The sequence below is a fragment of the Diabrotica undecimpunctata genome, chromosome 4, assembly GCF_040954645.1.
Source record: "Diabrotica undecimpunctata isolate CICGRU chromosome 4, icDiaUnde3, whole genome shotgun sequence".
NCBI classification, from domain to species: Eukaryota; Metazoa; Arthropoda; class Insecta; order Coleoptera; family Chrysomelidae; genus Diabrotica; species Diabrotica undecimpunctata.
Window position 1 is genome coordinate 12,950,301 of NC_092806.1, and position 24,436 is coordinate 12,974,736.

General features: G+C 33.7%; 1 protein-coding gene across 2 annotated transcripts; it reads right to left on the minus strand.

The window, feature by feature from the left end:
• On the minus strand, window positions 1-24,222 carry LOC140439179 (uncharacterized). 2 transcript variants are annotated; one of them, XM_072528917.1, is made up of 10 exons: window positions 23,830-24,222; window positions 21,638-21,802; window positions 20,130-21,319; window positions 12,630-12,738; window positions 4,633-4,819; window positions 3,225-3,366; window positions 2,869-3,134; window positions 1,459-1,727; window positions 218-338; window positions 1-159 (listed from the first exon to the last, which is right to left on the minus strand). In XM_072528917.1, the coding sequence occupies exons 1-10, from the start codon at window positions 24,036-24,038 to the stop codon at window positions 133-135; spliced, it is 2,685 nt and encodes an 894-aa protein (XP_072385018.1). In that variant the 5' UTR covers window positions 24,039-24,222; the 3' UTR covers window positions 1-132. The 2 variants fall into 2 exon arrangements, with proteins under 2 accessions (XP_072385018.1, XP_072385017.1); XM_072528916.1 differs by having other exon boundaries at window positions 12,630-12,750.
• Between the last annotated feature and the right edge of the window lie 214 nt (window positions 24,223-24,436).

The following is a 24,436-nucleotide window of genomic DNA, read 5'->3' on the forward strand; positions in this document are numbered from 1 at the left end:
TAAACTCATACTATTTTATTTTATTATTTACAAAAAATTAGCATTTAACAGTATTCCATAATTATTCTAGTATATCAATTTTCACAATATAATACAAAATGTAATAAAAGAACTATGTTTCTCTAGTTCAAATTAATAATAGGGCCTTCTTGGATTATTCTGAAACAAAAATCGCGTTAAAATTTTATTTCATTGATTTTTCTCAAAGATAACTCACCAAAGGATTTGGCCTAAATCTGTACGCCAGCATCATTCTTTTTCTATAGGTCTGGTACTCATCTTCATCTTCGTGCGAGCCTTCTAAACCCAAACCTTGTGTATGTTCTCTAGCGGGCCCTCTAAAAATAAATATATGCAAGTTTAAAAAACTGATGAAGACTGTCGGTGGAAACACGGGTTTATACGGGTCATACTATCGCTGCGATAGTATAAGTCTATCTGCGCTAATATCGCTCCAATATTTTTTATATATTCGAGAAGAAATACACTTTAACGCCACGGCCTATACAAATCCTTTGATAAACAAAAATATAACTTCTTAACCGACTTGATTGTAGATTTTAGATGGATTTCAACGAGATTGCCCATATTTAAAATACCCTTCTCCTACTGACGCTACAACCTAAATTTGAACTTAGTCTTCTGTATTTTCTAACGTTCACCAGATTTTGTGCATCCATTGCCACCTCACTCTCTCATCTGTTCCGTGGTCTCCGTTTTGCCCTGGATAGTACTGTCTAGGACTCTTCTTGCCAATATGTCGTCATCCATCATCACTACATGATCAATATATCGAAGTCTCTGCAGCCTAGCGAATACTGCAATTCTGCAACACGATAGGAGCAAATCAATTTCCCGAATTTTCAAATTTTTGGTCCTTTGAGCAGGATTGCAAGATGTTATACTTTAGTTTTACAATATCTTTTTAAAATATTTAATTATATATATATATATATATATATATATATATATATATATATATATATATATATATATATATATATATATATATATATATATATATATATTAAGCTACAAATTCATATTCCTGTAATACACTGTGCTTGTTGGTAATATCTTTGGTTGATGACCAAGAATTTTGCAGAATAATTGTGATTTATTAAGTGGGCAATTTCATATTCTATTTTTTGCCTTGTTTAGACTTTTTACCTTGTAAATGTAAGTTTATGTTTTTATAATTTTATTTCGTTCCTATAGCTTCTCCAGTTTTTTCTTTTATTCGAAAGTATTAAAAGTAGAGCAAACATTTATTTTATCCTTCAATATTTAAATAACTAATTAAAAAATATATAGTCAAATCATGAATTCTTCTATCTATTAAAAATATGGTTCAAATAGAGTCAAAACGACATAAAGTTTATTAAGAAACACATGAAATAGCATTTCATTGCTCGTGATTATGTTAAAAGAAAATTTAACTAGTAAAAACTAACTTACTTGTTTATTGGTTCTACAATTCCCGTTCCTCCGGATCCTAGACCTTCCCCTTCGGACCAGCCGAGTTTTTGCAACATTTTAAAACCAATGTTGTCCTCTTTAAGTTGAAATTCTTTATAATCGGACTCGTTAAGTAGCTTTTGGTCTTTACCGCTGACTTTCTCCATAAACTTCTTTAACTCGTCGGCTGGCAGAAAGTCTCCTATGTGGTGTTTTCCTTCGGCTTGCTTGGTAAGTTCATCGGCCCATAACTGAGTCGTCAACATTTCCTAAAAAGATATTATTTTATTAATAGACTTCGGAGAAAGATGTATTATGTATTAAACTTTAAAATGCGTTGTAGTACAGCTTAGAAAGAAGAGATTTGGGTCAGTAAGGAAATTTTTGACCAGGAGACCAAGTTTTTCTCTACATATAAAATTTATGAGACAATCAGAGAACTTGGTATACTAATAAAAGTTGTAAGATTGGTAGTAGAGCAAGCGTGATACTGGACCACTTTGGTAACCATGCCATCAGGGTCTCCGATGCCGATGACCAGAAGTGTCCCCTTTGACGTTGAGATTTCCAAGAAGTACATCGACAATGACCAGAGTGTTGTAGAAGTGGTCTCTTATCGCTAGATTTCTTCTTTTCAAAAGAGATTGATGAAACAAGGACCACGCTGTATATTGAAGGTTCTCTTGATTTCGTTTTCGCAAAATTATACAGGTGTTTTCAAAGAAGTGATCGTCAACTAAGGGTGAGTGAGAGATGCAAGAAGTGGTAGATAATGACTAGAGGGTCTGGTAGACCATCGCCCTGTATTTGATTATTGCATTTATTTTTGTATACTTGTCAAATACTGATGATATACCCATTTAGTTTGTCGTATAATGTAACTAAACCAAAACAAATTTAACTAATCCAAAAAATAATGAGAACAAAACAGAATTCCTCAAGAATGGAGATCAAGATTTTCAAAAAGGGAGACAAATCGGACCCAGAAAATTACAGGGGAATTAATTTATTAAACACAACATTAAAATTAACAACCAAAGTGCCAACAAATAAACTAAATGAAATTATAACACTAGCAGAAGAACAACACGGTTTTAGGTTGGAAAGATCATGCACATACCCTATATTTACAATGAAGCAAGTGCAAGAGAAATCATTAGAATACAACAAACCGGCATATCTATGTTTCGTGGACCTTAAGAAGGCATTTGACCGGATCAAATTAAAGGGCGTTATCCACTTATTGTACACAAGAGAGATACCTCTAGGAATAATCAAAACGATCGAAAATATCTACCAACACAACACAATAAAAGTAAAAGTAGAAGAAGAACTAACCGACCTCATTGGAGCTGCTAATGGGAGAAGACAATAGTAAAATAGGCTTTATTTATTACATTCTACACTTACCTTCTCTCTGGCCTTGTGCTCCCATGTGCCACCATCAGTTTCTTCGTCCGAGTCGTACTCATATTTATTATGTCCGGCCAGTCTTAATCTTTCCGCTTCTTCTCTCTTTTTAACCATGTCTTGATACAACAAACTGACTTTGTAGTTGTCCTCCGTTTTTTTCCAGTCCTCTTCCGAGAGAGTCGCAGTACCATAAGTGTTTACAGCGTATTGAATTAAACCCGGATCGTTTCTGGTAACTTTTGTCAAAAGGACCGGTCCCGTATCTGAAGCAATCATTTAGGAAAAGATATTGCTTGTTTTTAATAAAATATATCTATCTGTATGGTATAAAAATAGTATAAAAGGTTACTTACTTGAGGGAGGAGGAGGAACGAATGACATTACTGGCATAGTTCTGGTCGGTGGACTAAAAACGAGAGCAGGTGGAGGTATATTGGCTTCTTGATTTCCCCATCTACTTTTCCTTTTTCTTTTTCTGTCGGCATTTTCTTCGTTCTGTAAGTATAGATATGAATTACACAGTACAAATAAATAAAAAATAACATTTTGCGGGTTAAGTAGGACATCCAACTCGTTACATTCGGATTATGATATTCAGTATTAATACACCAAAATAGCAGGTTAAATAACTCAAGGATTGACAGACCTGGAATTAAAAGTAACTAATATCAACTGGATAAACGAAAAATATTCCCTAAGGTTTGCATACAAAGATTGTCTTTTTGGTTTTGTATATAGCCATAACGACAAAAAATATATAGACTTACAGTACTTTATTGCTTTTCCAAATATGTCCCACCAAGATCGATACACTTTTTTATACGTTCAAACCAATTGGTAAAAGTCATTCCAGTCTTCACATGACATCGGCAAAATCGCTGATTTAAAGGCATCGATGGCTTCTTCTGGCGACTGGAAATTTTTTATTTTTGGGAACGTGAAGAAGTCGTGGGGATTCGTCCCGGAAGACCGGAAGAGCCGGGGCTATACGGTGGATAGTTTAACATTTGATATTTTGAGGCTCCAAAAATTTTATTGTCTTTTGGGCAATGTGAGCAAACATACGGTTATATACCAATCAGAAGTAACCGTTCTTCGATAACACCCACACAGCGGATTGGCGTTTATTTTCCGGTTAATACGAGTAAATCCAAGATTCATCGCCACTAACAATACTATAAACTTTTTTGTGACATTCCTTTGTTGAACCGTTCCAGTGTTTTTCGACACCAATTGACGCGAACAGCTTTTTGCTCTTCTATGAGCAAATGAGGGATCCAAAGGGAAACCAACTTTGTAACACCCAGTTCTTCATGTAGAATCTTTTGGGTCGAGGACTTTGAATTGCCCAAAGATGCCTCTATCTTCCGGTATGTTACACGGCGATCATCCTTAGTTAGCTGAAGAACCGTATCAATGTTTTGCTGTGTGACTGTTGTTTTGGATGGACCTGACCTGGATTCGTCTGTGCTCGAAAATGTTCTCGGCTATGATCCATTTTTCGACCGAGTTGCTAATTTCAAAAATTCACTGTATCTACACGACTTGTATCACAATGAAACTCTCGATTTATGTCAACAAAAGATTGAGGTTACATTTGTATCAGGTTTTATTGGTGGTGCCCTCTAAGCAGATATATGTAAAACTAAAAAGACAAACCTCGTACTACAATAATACCCAAAACAGCTGAGTCAAACTGGGGAGAACGATATTGTGACGAAGCCAAATTGCGCATCGAAAAATTAAGTAAAAGAAACATACCACATTTTCTTCTTTGACTTCTTTCTCTTCAGTCATATTACCTCCATCCTCTTCCAAAGCCATTTCCGGTTCATACTTATCTTCCGGTCTAATGTTCCGTTCTTCGGCAGCCATAATTTCCCTTTTGACTTGATCTACAAATCGCCGATATAGTTTGTACGCCTCCGATTCCTTATCGAATAGGAACCTATAAACAGTCCAAAAGAAATCGTACAAAGTTAAATTTTGTGAATACCTTTGCGGGGGATATATCTACTATGGATCAAGTCCTATTCGGATTTAATTCCTTAGAATTTGCACTATGTTGGGAGAATGAAGCTGATAGAATTACCTCTAATACCTTTATAATATGGCAGACAGTAAAGTAAGTTTTGTTTAAATCAAAACGTTGGTCATTGAGCACATTATAATTTATCATATCAGTTGAGAAGGCTGTAACACTTCTGGTCTGAAGGATGCCTAAAACTTTAAATTGCTTTTAAATTTCATTGCTGAAGAGAGAAACAAAAATACGCTATTACCTGTTCATACAATTTAAATAGTTTCCTACGCATAAATTTTTTGAGATCTGAGAAAAGTCACAAATCAGAGTAAGCTAAATCTGGCGAATAAGGTGGATTATTAAAAGTTTATTCTTTATCTTTAATTCACCCATTTTTGCAATGATTTTTAGATACACTTTTTGGCCGATTTCTACGCCCTTAACTCACTTCTATCTTGTACGAATAATCTACAGTTCCGAACTCCCATAATGTTTAAATCATTCTCGACAACGCTTTTTGGTTTCCACTCGCAAGTAGCCTAGCTAAGAATTCTATGATATTTGATTGATTAACTCATGTAACTAAGGTCGTAGGGATTCTGTAGGTTCCGTTGTATCTCGAACGGATCAAAAAAATTTCCTCAGCATCTTTCGACGCTCTTCGAAATGTCATCTTCGTTTTCCTTCAGCACAGTTCACGTTTCACAATACACAACCATATGTCACAATAGATCATCGAAAGCTGTGAAGATCTCTTTAAAAAAAATTTCACTTGTTCTTCATTATCATCTGCTGTCAACCTCTTGCATCCACAGACGTAGGTCTTCTCCATCCTCTTCTACTGTTCTCTATCCTGTACTTCCTGCAGTCAATTTCCTGTTGTTTTTCGTAAGTAATAATATTCATTGTGTTGGTGATCTACCTCGGTGCCTTTGGTTTTCTCTAGGTCTCCATTCTGAGTCTTTTGGTCCACCTATTACCATTTAAACGTGCTATATGGTCAACCAATCTCCATTTGCCTTGTGCAATCTTTTCTATGCTCTCTTCTTGTTATCCCCAGCATTACTCTATGGATTACTCTTAATTTACGCAGATTTTTTAGTCAATGTTAATGTTTCAGAACCATATGTTACTACCGGCAGTATACATTGGTTGTAACCTTTTTCTTTAAGCAAATTGATAATTTTCCTTTAAAATTGTCACATCTTATCAAACGCTGCCCATTCCAAACCTATACGGCGCTGAATCTTATAGGTTTCCTATTCTTATATCATGTCGAAGTAAATACGGCTAAAAAACTGACGGCCACATATTCGTAAACATCACTTGGAACTAAATTGGTCATGTATTTTGTTTCTTGAAAGTTAATGTTTAGGCCTACTTGTTCTGTTGCCTGTTTTAGTTCTTTCATCATTTAATACGCTTCATTTAAACTCTCGGCTGTAATATCATCTGCAAAACACAAGAAACGTAAGTATTCACCATCAATATTTATTCCGTTTTTAACCCAATCTAGTTCCTCTCAACGCATATTCCAGAGCTGCCATGGGAAGAGATGGTGTCGGTCTGTCTAATTCCTCGCTCAATCCTATATTTATTCGTAAAGTCGTGAAGTTGTTGCTATATATAATATGTTTTATCAACTTAGCGTATCTATAGTCCAATTTATTTTGTTCTAATAGTTTCAACACCGCCGGCAATTCCACGATATGAAAAGCTTTCTTGAAGTCGACTTGAGTGATTTATTATATTTCACACTTTTCAATCGGTGTTTTTAGTGCTTGTCTGTGTGCTAGGTGGTCGGTTGTTTAATAGCCTCTCCTAAACCCACTTATTCCTTAGGCTGATAGAAAACTAATTTTCGTTTTAAAAGTTTTGTGATGATTTTGGTAAGTTATCAGCAAAAATTTGCACTTGTTAACATGTATTTAATACATTTACGAGACAGAGGATAGCGTTAAGGCGAGGTTAATTGAGTAAAAAGCGGATAAAAAGTCTTCCGAAATATGTTTCTAAAGTCAAAATAATTTAAATTAAAGGGCTGTATATCAAGGGTTCACGGCAAGGTTCTCTTATCATATGCTGATATGTTAACACTTCATTATTTTTTTCATTCTTTTCAAAACTTTGTTATTTGTGACGTGATCCATCCAACCTTATTTGTCACTTTTATACTATTCACCAAAATCATTGCCAAACGCTTGAAAGGTAAACCGAACTTCTATCAATCAAGAGAACAAGCTGTTTTATGGAAAAGGTACGGGATGAGACAAATCTTTTAAGTAAAGTTCTGACAGAAAAGTCTGTGGAATCTAATAGACCCTCAGCCTTGGTGTTTATCGATTTCCATAAAGTATTTGACAAGGTAGAACTAAATCAGTAATAGTAGCACTGAAAAAAATGTAGAATATGTTACAGATACATAAGGCTTATCGAATGCATATACAGTAATGCCGCCACAACTGTAAAACTTCATGAAGCAACAGGTAAAATTAAAGTAGACATAGGAGTTAGACAAGGAGATATCATTTCGCCAAAATTTGTATAACTGTTCTCGAATACACAATGAAATCACTGTCTTAGGAGAAGATAACATTATTCTTATCACGGACAACATCGCTGATGCAAAACAGATCATGGTTATCATCATGAAAGGACCTGGACCTTCTCAAGCTTTCTGTGCCATTCTGCTCTGTCCATTGCTTGGATTTTCTAGTTGACAACAGCGATCTTCTCAACATCCTGTTACCCCGTCTATCCACCTCAGCTTTGGTCTACCCTTTTTTTGCATCTGCCAAGCAAAACAGATGATTGACGAATTATTAAAGGCCTCATGTTGGTCTCCGAATAAATGCAAACAAAACCCAAATAACGACGAATCTAGTGCTCGCACGACACATTAGAATAGAAAGAACAACCAATATATGAGATACAGCGCAGAATAAGTTTGAGTTGGGCTGCTTTTGGAGAAATACGGGAGGTATTTAAAAATAATATAAAAATGTGTCTGAAGAGAAAAGTATACCAACAATGCGTGTTACTGGTAATGGCATACGGAGCGAAGACATTAACGTTAACAAAAAAGTCTGCGGAAAATTTAAAAGTAGCCCAGGAAGCCATGGAAAGAGTCATGCTTGGAATCACTAAAAGAGACAGAATATGCGATAACACCACCAGACAAAGAACTAAAGTCAAAGACAGCAAAACATGTAACTACGATGAAATGGAGATCCATTTCTACTGCATCTACTTTTGTCTTTGTTTTTTCCGTCATCTGCCAGCATTCTGATCCATATGTCAATATTGACTCTACAATTGCTCTGTAGATTGTCAATTTTGTATTAATGGGAACTTGATTGGGCCAAAATACAGCATTCATAATACATATACTCTTTTGTCCCTGTTGAACTCATCGTCGGACATCACAATCAGATTCCTATCATTGTACGATCCACAGAAGCTTCCTTAATCGTTATATCCTACCTGTGTAATAACAAAAGTCTGAATTATTTCGGACTGGTATACAACACCGGCTTTTGAGTAGCCTTTAAGTTATAAAGTACGATTGATCGTACGAATACCGATGGTTCTAAGTTTCGTACTACTTACAAACACAGCTTGTACGATTTTTATTACCACAAACAAGCTCTCTTTTCGCATTTAGATGCGACGAAGCAGCTCACGACATTCAGGTCGTCAAAATAGGGTATTCGCCCTACTTGCTGGTTAGAGTTCGTACGGTTTTTAACGAGATCCGTAACAGTATTCCGGAACGAGTCTGTGATAAGGTGCTTAAATATCCGGCAACTCGCTTTTTATTAAATATGATTAGTTAATATCTTTATTTGTTCCAGCCAAACTTATTTTTCAGATTTACATTTTAAGATACGACGTTCCCACACCTGACAGATGTTAGTTTTATTGTTATACATCGGATCCTAACTTTAAGAGGTAGTTTGTTGTTACCCATTGGTACTCATGGTTACGAGGTTTCTACCCATTTATAAATCTAATAGCTCGCTTAAAACACCGGCTCATCATCGCTTACCGAAATGTTTGCTTTGTAAATCATAAATAGGGACGAAATCATGGGACCGTAGAGGGTCTTGAGATCGCATACCTCCGACAAAATGATGGACGAGACCAAGGATGAGATTGCGACCACAAACCCTTCGGTATCGCCCCAACAACAATTTTAAAGACCTCAAAAGCGGTTCAATGTAACAACCTTCATGATCCAATCTTCTAGTCCATACAACAAGACAGAGTCCATATAGTATTTGATCGATCTGAGCCTGGTTGTTATTCTGAAGCTTGCCACTTAATTTCTGGGTCTATATTGTAAACCGCCGAGTCATCAGCGTATATCATATTGGTTCGGGTTTGCCATTTATTTATATGACTTCCTTTTAGTGTTCTAGTGCTCGTTTAAAGGTGCATTCCGAGTAGTCATTAAATAAAATAAGAGACAGGACATATCCGTGTCTTACCCAATCATTAATGACTGTTTAGACCGCTTTCTTGTTTTACTGACGTCACTTGGTGACTATATTGATAAAACAAAGTATGCATGTCGTTGTTGCTCTATTCTATTTGCATCTAGAATTTCCTTAACTCAGTGTTTGTCACAGTCAAAATCTATGAAGCAAATGTATACTTCTTTACCCTGATATCTGCTCTTTCGTCGGTGTCTTATTTTCGGTATATTATCCGATGTATGATTTTTTATCGATAGATGTAGTTTCAGAATTTAGCTCAACGGACTTATAAGATGGTACTGTTCGCATTTGCTGGCGTTAGATTTTTATATGTAAAAAGTACTTGGTTCTTTAAAACTAAAAGACGCAGTATCAAAGCATAATATTTAAACATGCAGAGGAGTGCTGCCTACAAATTGATTTTCTTTTTATGAATAAAAAAAAATATCTTTCCAATATATTTCATCAAATTTCTATCAGCTTTTACGAATTGATGACGTAGATGTACTGCTTCATAAATGTACTTATAAAAAATTAAGAAAAAATGATTTTGAAATACGATTTGTTTGATAAATTCACTAAAATAACTGCCATATTAGTAGGTTTACTTGCAACTGACCGTATTTAATTTTTTTATTTAAAAAATTGATAAAATTCAATACACTAATAAACAGCTTTGTAGAAAATGTGGAAAGTTCACTGTTGAGTATATTAATTCAATAGGAACGTATTAAGCTACTTTTTAATCTTACTAGCCATCGCACTCTTACTATAATTATATCAGCTGAATGATTTTAATTATAATATAATATTTTATCGTAGCATCAAACTGAAAGATACACAAGTAAAGAGAGGAGGCGAATGTTGCGCAAAACACAGACTAACTATCTCAAAAAATGAATTTCTCATACACGTTAAAAACTCAAGCTAAAAATAAAGAAGACAACAAATAGAAAAGAATAGCAAAAACACAGAAAAATATACATTAATTACAAGACAAATCTATAAGAGACCTATATCGGAAGATTGGACCAAAAATTACGAGCATTTGATTTCAATATCATTAAAGATACATATGATCTCATGTAAAATTCACCAGACTAGAAGCCGCGAATCTTTGGGATACGTTGAAGAAGAAAATATCCAACACAAAGCAACAATAAACGAATACTTGCACTTACTACACAGAGAACAACGCGACGATAATTTAGAGCATTTTTTTGCAATAACTCTAGCGCAACAAACAGAAGTTTATTAATTTTGTCCAGTTATTGTTTTATACATTGGTCTTTCGAGCCGGATTTATAAGTATTATAGCAGTATTCATAGGTTTGAAGGAAGAAATTGCGAAATTTGTTAGATTGCATTGCATTGAAGGAGAAAAATGTGCTCTTACGTCAAGCTTCATGTAACAAGTCGACGGCAACGATGACAAAAGTACATAAAATGAAATTCATATTGCTTTCACACCCACAGTATTTAGCCTCCAACGATTATCTACTGTTTTTAGACCTCAAAAAGTAAAGGAAAGATATTTGAATCACATAAAGAATGTCCGAATATGTTGATGAGCAAGGGTACACATTTTTTAGTCGTAGTAATGGGTGGAACGAGCAATAGCAACGTAAGACTGGAATCTGGCAAAGTTTTAGCAAGAAGCTGTCTGAGCGAAAAATCAGGCCATTCTCGCATAAGTAGCAGCTCTTTGTCTTTTTCGAATAACCAGGAAAATAAAGCTATAATACTCATAAATCCGGCTCATAGACCAATGAACAAAATTAACAAACTCCTGTTTGTTGCGCTGAAGTAACTGTAAAATGCTCTAAATCAACGTTAAATTTTCAAATGATGAAGAGGTTGCCAATGTGAGTCCATAATAGTAATTTATAGATGAGTCAATACTCTTTAAACAGTACATAAGTCTTTATTTAACAAAAGCTACAAGCTAAAAATAACATGAAACAAACAATAAACAGCTAAATCAAAACCGAGAATTGATTTAGTTATTCACAGCAATAAATACTAAAACAAAGTCAAGACCAGATTGGAAAAAAAATGTGAAGGTATATTAATACCAGCATAATAAGTTTCGCAGATGACCAAGTTGTGACTGATCAAGACGAAGAAGGTCCAGTATTGCTTTAATACTGTAATAAGTCCTTATGGAATCAAGATAGGTTTTCTTTCCCAAACGAGAAAACCTTAACTGATTTAATTTCATTTCATCCTGTACAGTGCTAATTTTTTTAAAAACTATTTTATATATTTTAGGTCGATTTGCAAAATTTCGCGTGGATTATCAAAACAAATTAATTCAAATTAAATAATTGTGGATACATAAAAATGGAAAATAAAGGATAAAAGAGATAGAACGACGAAGAGAGAACGCTCATCGGGAGCATCTCTTTTAAAATCTATCGAGGAAGAGCGAGTCGATCCACAAGAACAAAGTCAGTCATACTTTTTATCAACAGTTAGGGGGAAATAATCTCAATTAGTCGCGACGTACGGACTTGGCATATTGATTAGAAAAGTAGTATCTACATTTAATACAGACAATATTTTGTTTTTTTGTTTTTTAACCAATATTTTACTAACGGACTTATTTGCCAACCAAGCGTTGTGGTTGCAAGGAATCTCGCTGAATCTGCAAGACAGTAGGTTAATTGGAAAGTAGATCAAATTAATTATCTTTTATATTTTGGGCCATTTGACCCAGCGTTCTCTTGTTACACAAATGGCGCCCAACGTGGGGCGCCCATATGACGAATGAAAACATGGAATTCCATACCATTAACTAGAGAAAACTAATTAAATAAAAAGAATCATAAAGAGAGATTAAGAAACGAAATAATTTAAAAGAAAATTATGAAGAAAATATTAAATTTGAAAATGAGACCAAAATGTATCATTTACAACGTTATGTATACATTTGTAGCATAGATAGTTACGTAAAATTGCTTTTGTTTTTAATTTAGAAAGTTTTTACACGAATAATTGTTTACAGAATGAATTACTATCCCACGAAATAAATTACTGAATTAAAAATCGATATCACTGCCTTTAATTAAAGAAATTTATTATTTCAGATTAAATACGATCAGCTGCGCTTCAAAATAAAGTAGAAAAAAAAAACAAAAACTCCCTCTAACGATACCAATGCAAACAATACAATAACCAATTGGACTTCATCCATGAGTTGTGTATATTTTTCTTTTTTTTTTTGTATAATATAGTCGGTGTACTGCTTGGCATACCACAATCTAGGATCTTGTTCTTTTCGCTGTCTAACGACGTCCTCGAAAGTGTCTCCACATTCTGCTACCATGCGACCCAGAGACGCCATCGCCTCGTATTCGGGGGTACCTGGGGGGAAAACTTCACAACACATCACTAAAACGCCCCGATAATGGCGCAGGGATGACTTGAGAACCATTAAAAGTAATTAAAAACCAGAAATTCGGGTATCGAATCTTGTATTAAATATGGTAGTTTCAATAATCAGTCTTTGAACTAATCAATTTAATAGCAAAAGTATGATTAGCAATATTTTAAAAATTTTCATGGTGGTCCAAAAATTTTTTTTGGTACAATATCTGACTAAATAGAAAATTTCTTTTTATTTAATTAAAAATCGGGTTATTTTAAATGGTATAAATATATTTTAACTTTGACTACGTCAGTTTTTTTGGTGAATTTAGTAGCTTTACAATCCACATAGAAGGTCATATAAGCTCGCATACATAGAACTTTTTTTATATAAAAAGCAGGGTTCCATTGATTCTACTGATAGCACCCGAGTGTTTATCGACCACGTGACCTAAATTACCAATGAGAATGTCACGTGGTCGATAAAGCCGGCCCTTTAGAAAGAGATACAGGGACTGCTTTGAGTCAGTGTGCTCTGTGGCACTGGAAGGAACGGGCTGGTATTGCAACGATCAGTCTATCCTGTATAATATGTCTATGATAATGGAGTATCCAAAAATAACCGAGCATGCAAGGCAATATCAATGCTCATAGATAAAAATATAGAAAGAACTCAATATAATATGGATCTCATAACTCGAAAATCAGCGCTACATACAACAAGAAGATTATATACGGTAGTTGACCATGAGAAATCCTACACGTAAGAGAGAACTCACACATTTATATAGGTATCATTTTGGCCTGTAAAGCTTCTGCTTTTGAAAATACTAGAGGATAAAGATCAATGATATATTAGTGATGGATTCGACCGTTACTTGATGGAAATTCATTTTATCTAACAATAAAATCATTATTATTTTATTGTTAATTTCCATAGATTCTAATAAAGATATCTTACGGCCTGTATACACCACACAGTGGTACATGGTTTGTATACACTACACAGTGGTACATGGTTGGTATACACTACACAGTGGTGCATACAAACTTAAATGTGGCGACTGACTGCCCAAAAATTTACATCGGTCGAACTGGTAGAACTGTTAACAAACGTTTAGCAGAACACAAAAGGGCTTTCAATAATAGAAAAACAGATTCTAAGTACACAATTCACTTTCTAGACCATAATCATTCTTTTAATGACCAATTTCAAATTCTTCACATTCAAAATAAAGGCCTTAAGCTATCCTTGTTAGAATATATGGAAATTAACACCTTAAAAAACTGAGACAAACAGTTCTCTCCTCCTCAACTAATTCAGTTGAAGACTATAAAATGTAAACGCATACCAAAAATAGATTACTTGAGAAAGGCACTCTGCCGAAACAACTGTAGTGATAATAAATTTTGTGGAAGTGTTGAAAACAAAAGTTTTCAGTGTTTTATTGTTATATAATAAATATGTGATCACAAACAGAAAAATACACCATAAACAGATAGTGGATGTGAGAAGTCTGACATCAACCAATGATGGTAGCGACCACTCTTTGGTACTTGGTAAACTGAGTTTGGTGGTAACCCCAGTTGGGAGTTTTACGTTGCCATGAAGTAAATCTGTTTAAAACTTTAACATCTTATAAAATTATCAGCAACCATGTAGTACATAACAAATTTAATAACATTTAAAGGGTTTTTATCCATATATTTAGTGGATTTACTCATGCTTACCTAGTAACAGCACTGATAATGGAATTCTCATTCCGAAAACGTTCTGTGATGTAGCCCGAAAGGATACTTTTTAAGGTACCTACTAGTACCGTGTAGAATGATAAAAAAGACACATTTCAACCATTTTTTTTTTGTATCTTATCCATTTTTCATGTCAATCATACCTTTTTATTATTATTATACAACTTTTGAAATTGTTTGTTGTTTGAAAAAAAAACAAAAAATTGTTTTTCTGTTTTTTTTTTCATTGTTCCTGTATTTAGAGGGCGCCAAAAACTTTTCGTCTAAAAATTACTGCTCCAAGGCAGACAGTTAATCTCTGGAACGGCAAATTTGAAATATAAAATTCGATAAGGGTTTTAAAAAATAAGTACCCTTACATGATAGTTTACCAAAAAATTGAAAATTCATAAAAAAAAACAAAATGGAGGATATTTGAATTTTTTTTTTTCAAAAATTGACCTTTTTTCAAAACTATCATAGAGAAAACCGAAGCAAACAAAATGCATCAAGTTTTATTAAAATCGACCGACTAGATCCGGAGATTAACTTCCGCCAGTTTTAAAAACATATTTTTTCTCACAATGTTTAATCAACGGATCTTGTTGGTCGATTTTAATAAATGTTGAAGCATTCTGTTTGTTTTGGTTGTCTTTATGATAGTTTAGCACAATTTAACAAACAAAAATAATAAAATGCGTTAGGCTTTCACGGCAATGGTCTAACTTGTTAAACTGTTTCTTCGGGCTGTTAGGCCGTTGTCTTCTGAGATTAGTTCTCGAGTTTTCCATCTTCTGGATATGTTACTGCTTCGCTTGTAAGCTGAAACTGACGCCGCGTTGTACTACGGAGGCAATATTTATATTTTCTACTCGGCTCCCCTCCACTGGTTTCGGCGTGAGGGGGCGTGTCGTCGATTGTAGCCTTTCTTTTTTCGTGTTTTGCAGGAAGGGTGTTTGTGGATTTTAATATTGGTATCCATGTTTTGTTAATTTTTAGTCCTTATTCTATCCGATTAAAATTATTTGGATGCTTATATATTTCCACCGCTTCACGATATAACCGTGGGTAGTACTGTGATGTTTTATCCAGCATCTGCGTTTCTTCAAACAGTATCCGATGTTCTCCGCTTCCCACAGCGCGTTCGGCAACGGCTAAACGACAATGGCTTTTATGTTCGTTTATCCTTGTGTTTGTGTCTTTTTGTGGTTTCCACATATACCATTCCACATGTGCATGGTATTCGGTATACTCCGGCCGTTGATAACGGGTCGCGTTTGTCCTTCACCGACAGTCCTTGATTTTCTTTGTTGGCTTGAAAATGGTCTTTACATTGGTTTTTTTAAGTATTCGCCCAATTCTGTCTGTTACCCCCGACATATAGGGCAAGAACGCTTTGCCTGTATATGCTGTTTCTTTGTCCTTTCTTCTAGAACCGTTGTTAATCGCTTTATGTATTTCTGTTCTGGTATAACCATTAGAGATGAGCGCTTTTTCAATATGAAGAAGTTCACTTTGCAGATGCTGTGGTGCACAAATTCTCTTCGCCCTCTCCTCCAGAGTTTTGATGATACCTTGTTTTTGGCCTGGATGATGATTTGAGTTCCTGTTTAGGTATCTGTCCGTGTGTGTAGGTTTTCGATAAACTTTATGTCCTAAGTAACCTTCCTTTCGATTTACTAATACATCTAGGAACGCTAGTTGTTGATCTTTCTCTGTTTCCTAATGCTGACTCCATTACCCTCTTCTGTAGATGCTCCATGAAAAGGTTGGCTACGACCGGGCTTAGTGGGCTTCCCATTGCTACTCCATCTACCTGTTCATAAATCTGGTCTTCCCATGAAAAGTAGGTGGTAGTGAGGCAAATTGATGAAAAGTGAGGCAAAAAATGAAAAGTAATTCCACCATATCCTTGGAAACTAGTCCCTCAATTAAATTCAGAACGTCTTCTAGGAGAACTCTTGTAAATAGGGAAACAACATCAAAGCCCAAACAAACAGTTTAACAAAAAATAATAAATTTTTTTGTGACTAAAAAAAGTCGAAAAAAGGTAAATTTTTGAAAAAAATTCAAATTTCCGCCATTTTGTTTTTTTTTTATAAATTTTCAATTTTTTTGGTAAACTATCACGTAAGGGTACTTATTTTTTAAAACCCTTCTCGAATTTTATGTTTCAGATTTGATGTTCCAGAGATTAACTACTATCCGCCATGGAGCAGTAATTTTTGGACGAAAAATTTTTGGCGCCATCTTTAAAATACACGAACAATAGAAAAAAATGAAAAAAAAATTTTGAAAATTTCAAAATTTTCAAATCTTCAAAAGTTTTATAATATAAAAGAAGTTTAATTGCCATATATAATAAATAATATAAAAGAAAATGTTGAAAATGTGCCATATTTTAGCATTCTAGACGGTAATAATTGTATTCATGAGCGAATCGAGTGGGCCGATTGAAGAGTAGTGCGATAAGACATTAGCGAATCGAATCGGTTAATGGTCGAGTAGGGCGATAAGACATGGAAACTCGGTGATAATCACTTATTGAATCCCGGAAGGCGCGAGGTGGTTTCAAAGCGGCAAAATCGATATAAAAGAATAAATAAATCGATAATAAAGACATTGTAAAAGTAATAAAATAAAAATCACCAAATAGTTATTTTTAAGAAGCACTTTTAACACATACATAGCGTTAAACTAACCGTTAATGATAACTGCATCAAATATAGCAAGGTAACTAATTACATATCCATTGCCAGGATACTTTCAAATAAATTTATTACATAAAAAACCCGATTTCTGTGAATCTATTTACTTTTAATAAAATTTTGTTAAGTATCTACTAATATGACTATATAAAAATAACAGTAATGTTAGTCATCCCTGCTTTGATAGTATTAAAAATATATAAAATGCATTCAGTACGATAAAGTGCTAGGTGACTGATCAAAAAATCAAGTTGTATCAAACGCATTTTATAGATTTTGTGAATGTTGTTTAATATCCATGGCGTAAGGTTTTTTATAGGTTTTTAAAACACAGTAAGGCATATAGTATAGACAAATTTGGAATATATTGATATATTGATAAATTGAGTATGTAGTTATATGTAATGGTTTGTATTAAAAACTTTTTTGCTCATTATTCATTTATATTGAACAGGTTAAATTAACTGTTACAAAAATATTAGTATGTTGTAGTACCTGTGCATTTGCACCTGAACATATGTAATGCAGTGGCTAAGAAACTTATGACAGAGTATAAACGATAGGTACTAGGGATTAAAACGTAAAAAACTAAATATCTTTCCATTCTCTGGGAGATATGATATGGGATCGAACTTAATATCAAAATATTAAACGTTAATCTCACCTGCTCATGCAGGTGACTACTAGCTACCTCCTGCCAGAAAACTGACTGCTATAAGACTTAAATGACTACATCAGGAATTAAGTCTCACAAAAATCTTCCAATCTATCCAGCACGCATGGAAGATGACTCGATTAATTTAATCGTAAATAGTCGTAATAAAGAGTCTGTATCTAAACCAGATGCAGCACTCGACACTAGGGCATACAAAAATTCTCCCCCCAGACGCACCGAAAATCTCAATACCGCATCGGACTACCGACAAATCCTGGTAGTCCAGATATAGTCCCGTGTGCAAAAAGCTCTAAATAACGGTGTCAAAATTGGCAAACTTATTTTCAAGAAATGATATGATTCATATGATAACCAAACTTGTATGGAATCATCTGATATTTGTTATTATTTGACGCGATTTAAAAAAACCAACATATGAAGTCAAACAAAATTTATTTTAAAACAATTTAATCACCAATACATAAAAATTTAAAAAAATTATGGTATACAGCCAACCACTGGGAATTTCCCTTTTAAATTTTATTTGTATTATTAATAGCATAAAAAATTTCAATGTAAATCGAATAATGTTTAAATGTTTTTATTTATTTATGTTTTTTAGTAGTCAATGCTACCATCCTTAGCCCTTATGCAAGCTTCAATTCGCGTGGACTTTCTCCTAAACAAACTGTCAACATTTTCTTGTAGTAGGTGGTTCCATTCTTCAAGAGTAGCTTGTACTAGCTGTGCAGAGTTTTGTTGATTATACGCAAGCTTTAATTCTTCTTTTAAGCATATTCCACAATGTCTATAGAGTTAAGGTCGGGTGAGCAAGCAGGCCACTTCAGAATAGTGATATCTTCTGCTTCAAGGAAGTCTGTAGTCACTCTGCTGGTATGTAGAGGTGCATTATCATGCATGAAAATTTAATTTTCTTCCATTGCACCTCTCCAAAGCCCCAGTACAGGTTCTAGAACCAAATCAATATACCTGCGAGATGTTACAGTTGGTTGGAGCAAAATTAAAGGAGTTTTTTCACGGATCATAATGCCTCTCCAAAACATGACACTTCTTCCTTTATATACGTGGACAGATCTGGCAGTTGCCATTGTCGCTTAACTTCCTCACCCTATAAGTACAGGAAATCGTCGGCCTTCGGATTTTACACAAATCCTGGTTTTATCTGGAAATAGCACAGTATACCAATTTCCAATATTCCAGTTTTGGCGTTGAAGACAATAATTTGGCGATCAATCTTGTGCTGCCTGAATAACTCATGAACCCGTAACAAATACTCTATAACGTGCCGAACTGTGTTATCTGATTGTTTTGTCAGGTTATCTATCTTCAATAAAAACTTTTATTCTTCGCAACAATAAATAGATTTTTTAAGAAATGAATATTGGTTTGAAATACATGATGATTCCATATAAATTTGGTTGTGTACCAACTTAACTGGAAGCTATTGAACGATGTTAGGAATAACCTTTTATTCTGACAATATATCTACAGTTTACCCTTGAAAAACACCATCTTTTACATTATTTACATAGATAAACAACATTGAAATAAAAGTGGATGATTGTATTTTTTTTTTTCAATTCGAGTTCTACCATTGTTGTACACATGTTTTGAGATTTCACCTCTCATCAGGAATACTTGTGGTAGCTTGAACTGAAATGAAATGCTCTTTATCTATATGGCAACATAACATGCCTGAGTATGCTAGTAGCGACCCGTATTTGAAGCAACAATAAGTAAGGAGAGTTCTCTTAAATGGCAAATTAAGTGAACTGCAAATCCAAGCTTACTCGACGATGTTAGGAATAAGCTTTTATTCCGACAATACATCTACAGTTTAGCTGTCTTTTTAACACCTTTTCTCTACGTAAAGAATGCAAAATATGTTATTTTTGAAAGGTAAACTGTAGATGTATTGTCAGAATAAAAGATTATTCCTAACATCGTCCAATAGCTTGGTTTAATATGAAGACCACAGACTTTTTTCAAGCAGTTCAACACAAGAAGAAGAATCTAAGTATATTGACTAAAGAAATTCATAAAATACACTAAACGTAAACTACAACAATTCTCACCTACTTCTTACAGAGTAAACTTTTCATTTTTATTAATGGCAATTATTAATTTTTTCTTTGAAATACATTCTAACAAATAGGGTTTGCAAAAAGGTCTGTTATAATGTTTTATTTTCATATGTGAATGCATTCTAATGTGTCTATACACTCCAAGTATTTCAGTAAGTGTAAAATTGAGTATTTTTATTAATATCTTACCTGTAGTAATGTCCTTAAATAGATGGACTGGCTCCAACATCTGAATACTTCCCGGGGGTGGTATGTTCAAAACAGGCATTTGATTGGCCACTGGTGGTGGTTGATTAATGAAAGTTTGAACCTGGGGGGCAGTAAACAAAGGAGGAGGGCACGTTACATTTACATTCACCATACCAGGAGGAGGCAAGACAGGCTGAGCCATCAAAGAAGGAATATTATTGGGTACTGCAGAGGCTGTTGTTACTTGGCCCACTACGACTGGTAGGGCAACAGTAACAGAAGAAAAGGCAGGTTGGACTGAATCTAATGAATTCGATTGTGGAATGGTGTGAATAAGAACATTTTGTGTTGAGGGGACTGTGATGGTAGCTGTGGCAGTATGAGACTGTGGGAGAATGATTTGGTTTTCATGTATTAGTGGAGGAGGTATCGACTTATTGGGCGGTGGGATATTTTTCAAAAACTCTGCAGGTATACCACCATCTTCACAAGGTGTTGGAATTGATAATAAGTCTAAAGGTTTTGGTGTTGGAATTTTATTCAAATGTAAGGAAGTAGGTGTGGGTATATTCTGAACTTGAATGGGAGCTGGTTGAGGTATATTTAGAGCATTTAAAGGTTCAGGTTGTGGAATATTTTGAATCTGTATAGGATTTGGGGGAGGTATATTCGCCAATTCCACTGTAGATACACCGCAAGGAGGTGGTACTGGGGTTAAATTTGCAGTAACTAAAGGTGGAGGCAAATTGACAGTAGTCAGAATTGGAGCAGAGACTAAAACACTCTGTGTAGGGGGAACTTGACTTAAAACCAAAGTATTAGATCCCTGCACTATTTGTGGGGGAGGAATGTTAAGAAGCACTGGCGATGCAGATATTACAGTTTCAGTAATGGCAGTTTGTTCTGGAATACTTTGAAAAGTCACTGTTTGTGCTGGTAGGACATTCTTTAAGAGAGGCTGACCTGTTACGTCTTGGGTACTAATGTTAATGGAAGTGATTTCATAAGTTGGCTGTTGGGGCTCTTGTGCCTGAGCTTGAACAATTGCAGAACTAAATGAAGTACTTATAGTTATTTTTGGTTCAAAATTTAATAGTTTATCAAAACGAGAGACTCTTTTTGGTTGGCGATCCTTAGGCGATGGTGAACGATGATGACTACTAGGTCTATCCAATTTATTTCTATCATCGCTAAAATATATTATTTATGATTATTATTATATTCTAGTTTATTAATTTAATGATAGGTAAGTTAGATATATATGTTCAATTTAAGTATACATTAATGAATCAAGAGCTGTAACAATTTTAATTTTATAAGTACTGCTTTAAAACAATGCTTATATATGAGCTTATGAAGATGTTTGCAGCTATACAATTTGATTAAGTTATTATAATTAACTTTTTTAATTCGAATTTAAATCCTCCTTTAAATCAGTGATATACATTTCAGATTGGTAGATCTCTTATTAAACTAATACTATATAGTATAGTAAAGAATTTTCTTACCTAGAACTTTTCTCAATTTTTCCTTTCAGTTTACTGCTACCATAATACTTGAATTTGGAATCTGTCTTTTTGGCCTCTTTCATCTGTTTGAACTGATTGAGGAAGGAACCATCATTAAAAAACGTATTTTTAACTTCTTTCTGTTCATTTATATTCAAATCAGTACTAAAAGTTATACAGTTGGAAATTATTACAATCTTATAGCGAATAATATTAGGAGAAGATTATTATGGGATTTATATAGTTGAGTATTGTTAAAACCTAAATGACCTGAACGATCCTGTCGTCTTTTGCATCCCGGCGACAGTTTGTAGCGAGGGTAAGATAAGACAGAAAGACATCTGGTTAAAATCAATGCTTCTCCGGCAAAGACATTCTGTTACAAGACATCGAATTAGCGGTATGTACTTAATAATAATATATTTGTAGCATTTATTTTTATTTCATTATTACATACAATTAAGTTTCTTTATATTTTTACATTTACGTTTACATAGAAGTATTAAACAGTTTCATTTATGGTCTTGAGTTCTTTATTAAAACAACGGGAAGTCCTAATAATATTAACCAACTAGTATCTGGAAGAATTCAAGATTCCGTTTTCAAATTGAACAGTTACCACAACAAGTATGTTGTTAAGCTACAAGAGGTAATTGAATAGCCTGGCAATGTATGTGATGATTTTATAAATCTTCAAATGATACTTAAAGCTTAATGGTACAGACAGGCACAGAGATTTGTATGTGTTTTGTTTCTTACCATACTTTTAAAACGGAGTTTTAAAGTTAAAGAGCCTGAACACATTAAAACAAGAGCAAATAATGACATTTTCAATAGATCTCATCAGATTTTTTTGTAAAAATGCCTACACAAAAATATGATGTTAAAAAGTAATAGGTAAAGTAGAAAATCAACTAATCATTTAGGATGTGACAAAAAGGAGGTTTAAAAAAGTTTTATCATCTCTTCACAAACATCTTTCAGCAAACACAGTGTGAAAATGCCCTTCTGTTGTCTTTTTGTTAATAATTATTGGATGTATTCATTTTTCTTAGTATATTTTTTCCTTTTTATACAATCTGTCAAAAACACAACTTATTCTATACTGAAAACCATGCCCATCAAAGCACAAACACTTAATAAAATAGCTTGTTTTTGCAAGGAAGTTTATTAAAACGCTACTTGCTTTGTATCTTTGTCTGTATATCAAAAACTTATTATGGAAGGTGATGTTGAAGTTTTACCTGAACTTATTAAAATTGCAGCAAATAATGTCAAATTAGATTTGCTTTAAGTATAAAATTCATTCTGAAAATGATTATCTTCAATTATGTCAGTTATGTAAACTAGAAGGGTCCAGTGAACTTCAGAAAATATGTTACTGGCATATTTATTGTAGCTTACGAGTGCCCCATTTACTAGTAATCACAAAAGTGGCCATTTTAATTGCAATTGGTGATAATAAATTATAGAACTTATAAATTCGTTAATATGGTTGCGAACAATGGGGAAATAGGAACAAACAAATTAAATGTTGCAATCTCCACTCAAGAGTAGATTTTTGCAGTGACATCAAATGGTAATATTGGTCTGACCTCTTCTTTAGAAAATACACTACACTAAAATCATCAGATGTCAAGTATAAAAGACTTTATGTCATGTAGACAAGAGGTCAACCTTGTGGGATAAATTTCTTTTCAAAAATATAAGAAAAAAATCAAAAATGTATATAGGTTATTGCATCTTCTTAATGGAATATTTTAATTGCTATGTAATTTTTTAATTTGCATAGAACTTTTGATGGTTAAAAATCAAATAAAGTAATTTGCAAAAAAAACTAACAAAAAATTTATCTAAATTATATCTATCTCACAAAAAGTTGTGGACACATCTTATTAATAAAAATTGAAATAAAATAGTTCTTGGATATGGAAGTAAAGGTACTGATGAAGAATTATTTGAAAATGGGGGTGTGATATTTAGCTTAAATTATTGCAAGGACTTTCGAATCCATTTCCATAAATAATTTATGGTAACTAGTGTATATATAATACATGTATCAAGGTATCTAGGTTAGTACTATTATAATGTAAATAATGTTCAATAAGTTTTCCATTAAATGACTAAATATTTAATGTTTAATGAAAGTTAAATTTATTAATAGACATGTAAAAGATATTGCATTTACTTACCTTTTAACAATCTGTTTACTAGAAGTGTCCGTCTTTACTTTTGTATCAACTTTAGGAGCCTGTTTAGCTTCGAGTTTTGCTTGTATTTCTCTTTTCTTTTGCTCTATCAATTTTTCTTGTTGGGACATTTGAGCAAAACGGTCATTTCGACTTATTTTTGATTGAAAGTTATATCTTTCGTTATACCCCGAGCCCTTCCTATTAGACATTTCATAAATATATATCAATCACGATATGAAAACTACTGAAAACGTAAGTTTGGAACTAAATATAATAGTCACATATTAATTCTACAATTCATAAAAAAGAACTGCCGTCATTGTTTAATTTTTACCAACATAAATATAACTTTAATCACCGCCATTTTATTTTATTGTTAATACTGACAATTGACATTAAGTAAAAAAGCAGAGATATGTAATTTGAAGTTATTATTGTTGATTTATAGATGGCACCATCAGTTCAACTACTTTAGATAGACGTTTTTCACTGAGGTGAGGAGGGACCGATAGGACTGAATACGTTTTAATATATAAATACATTTTGCAAATTAAAAAAATTAATAATTTTATACCATTTTACACAAGAAGTTTTTAGTTCATAGTAG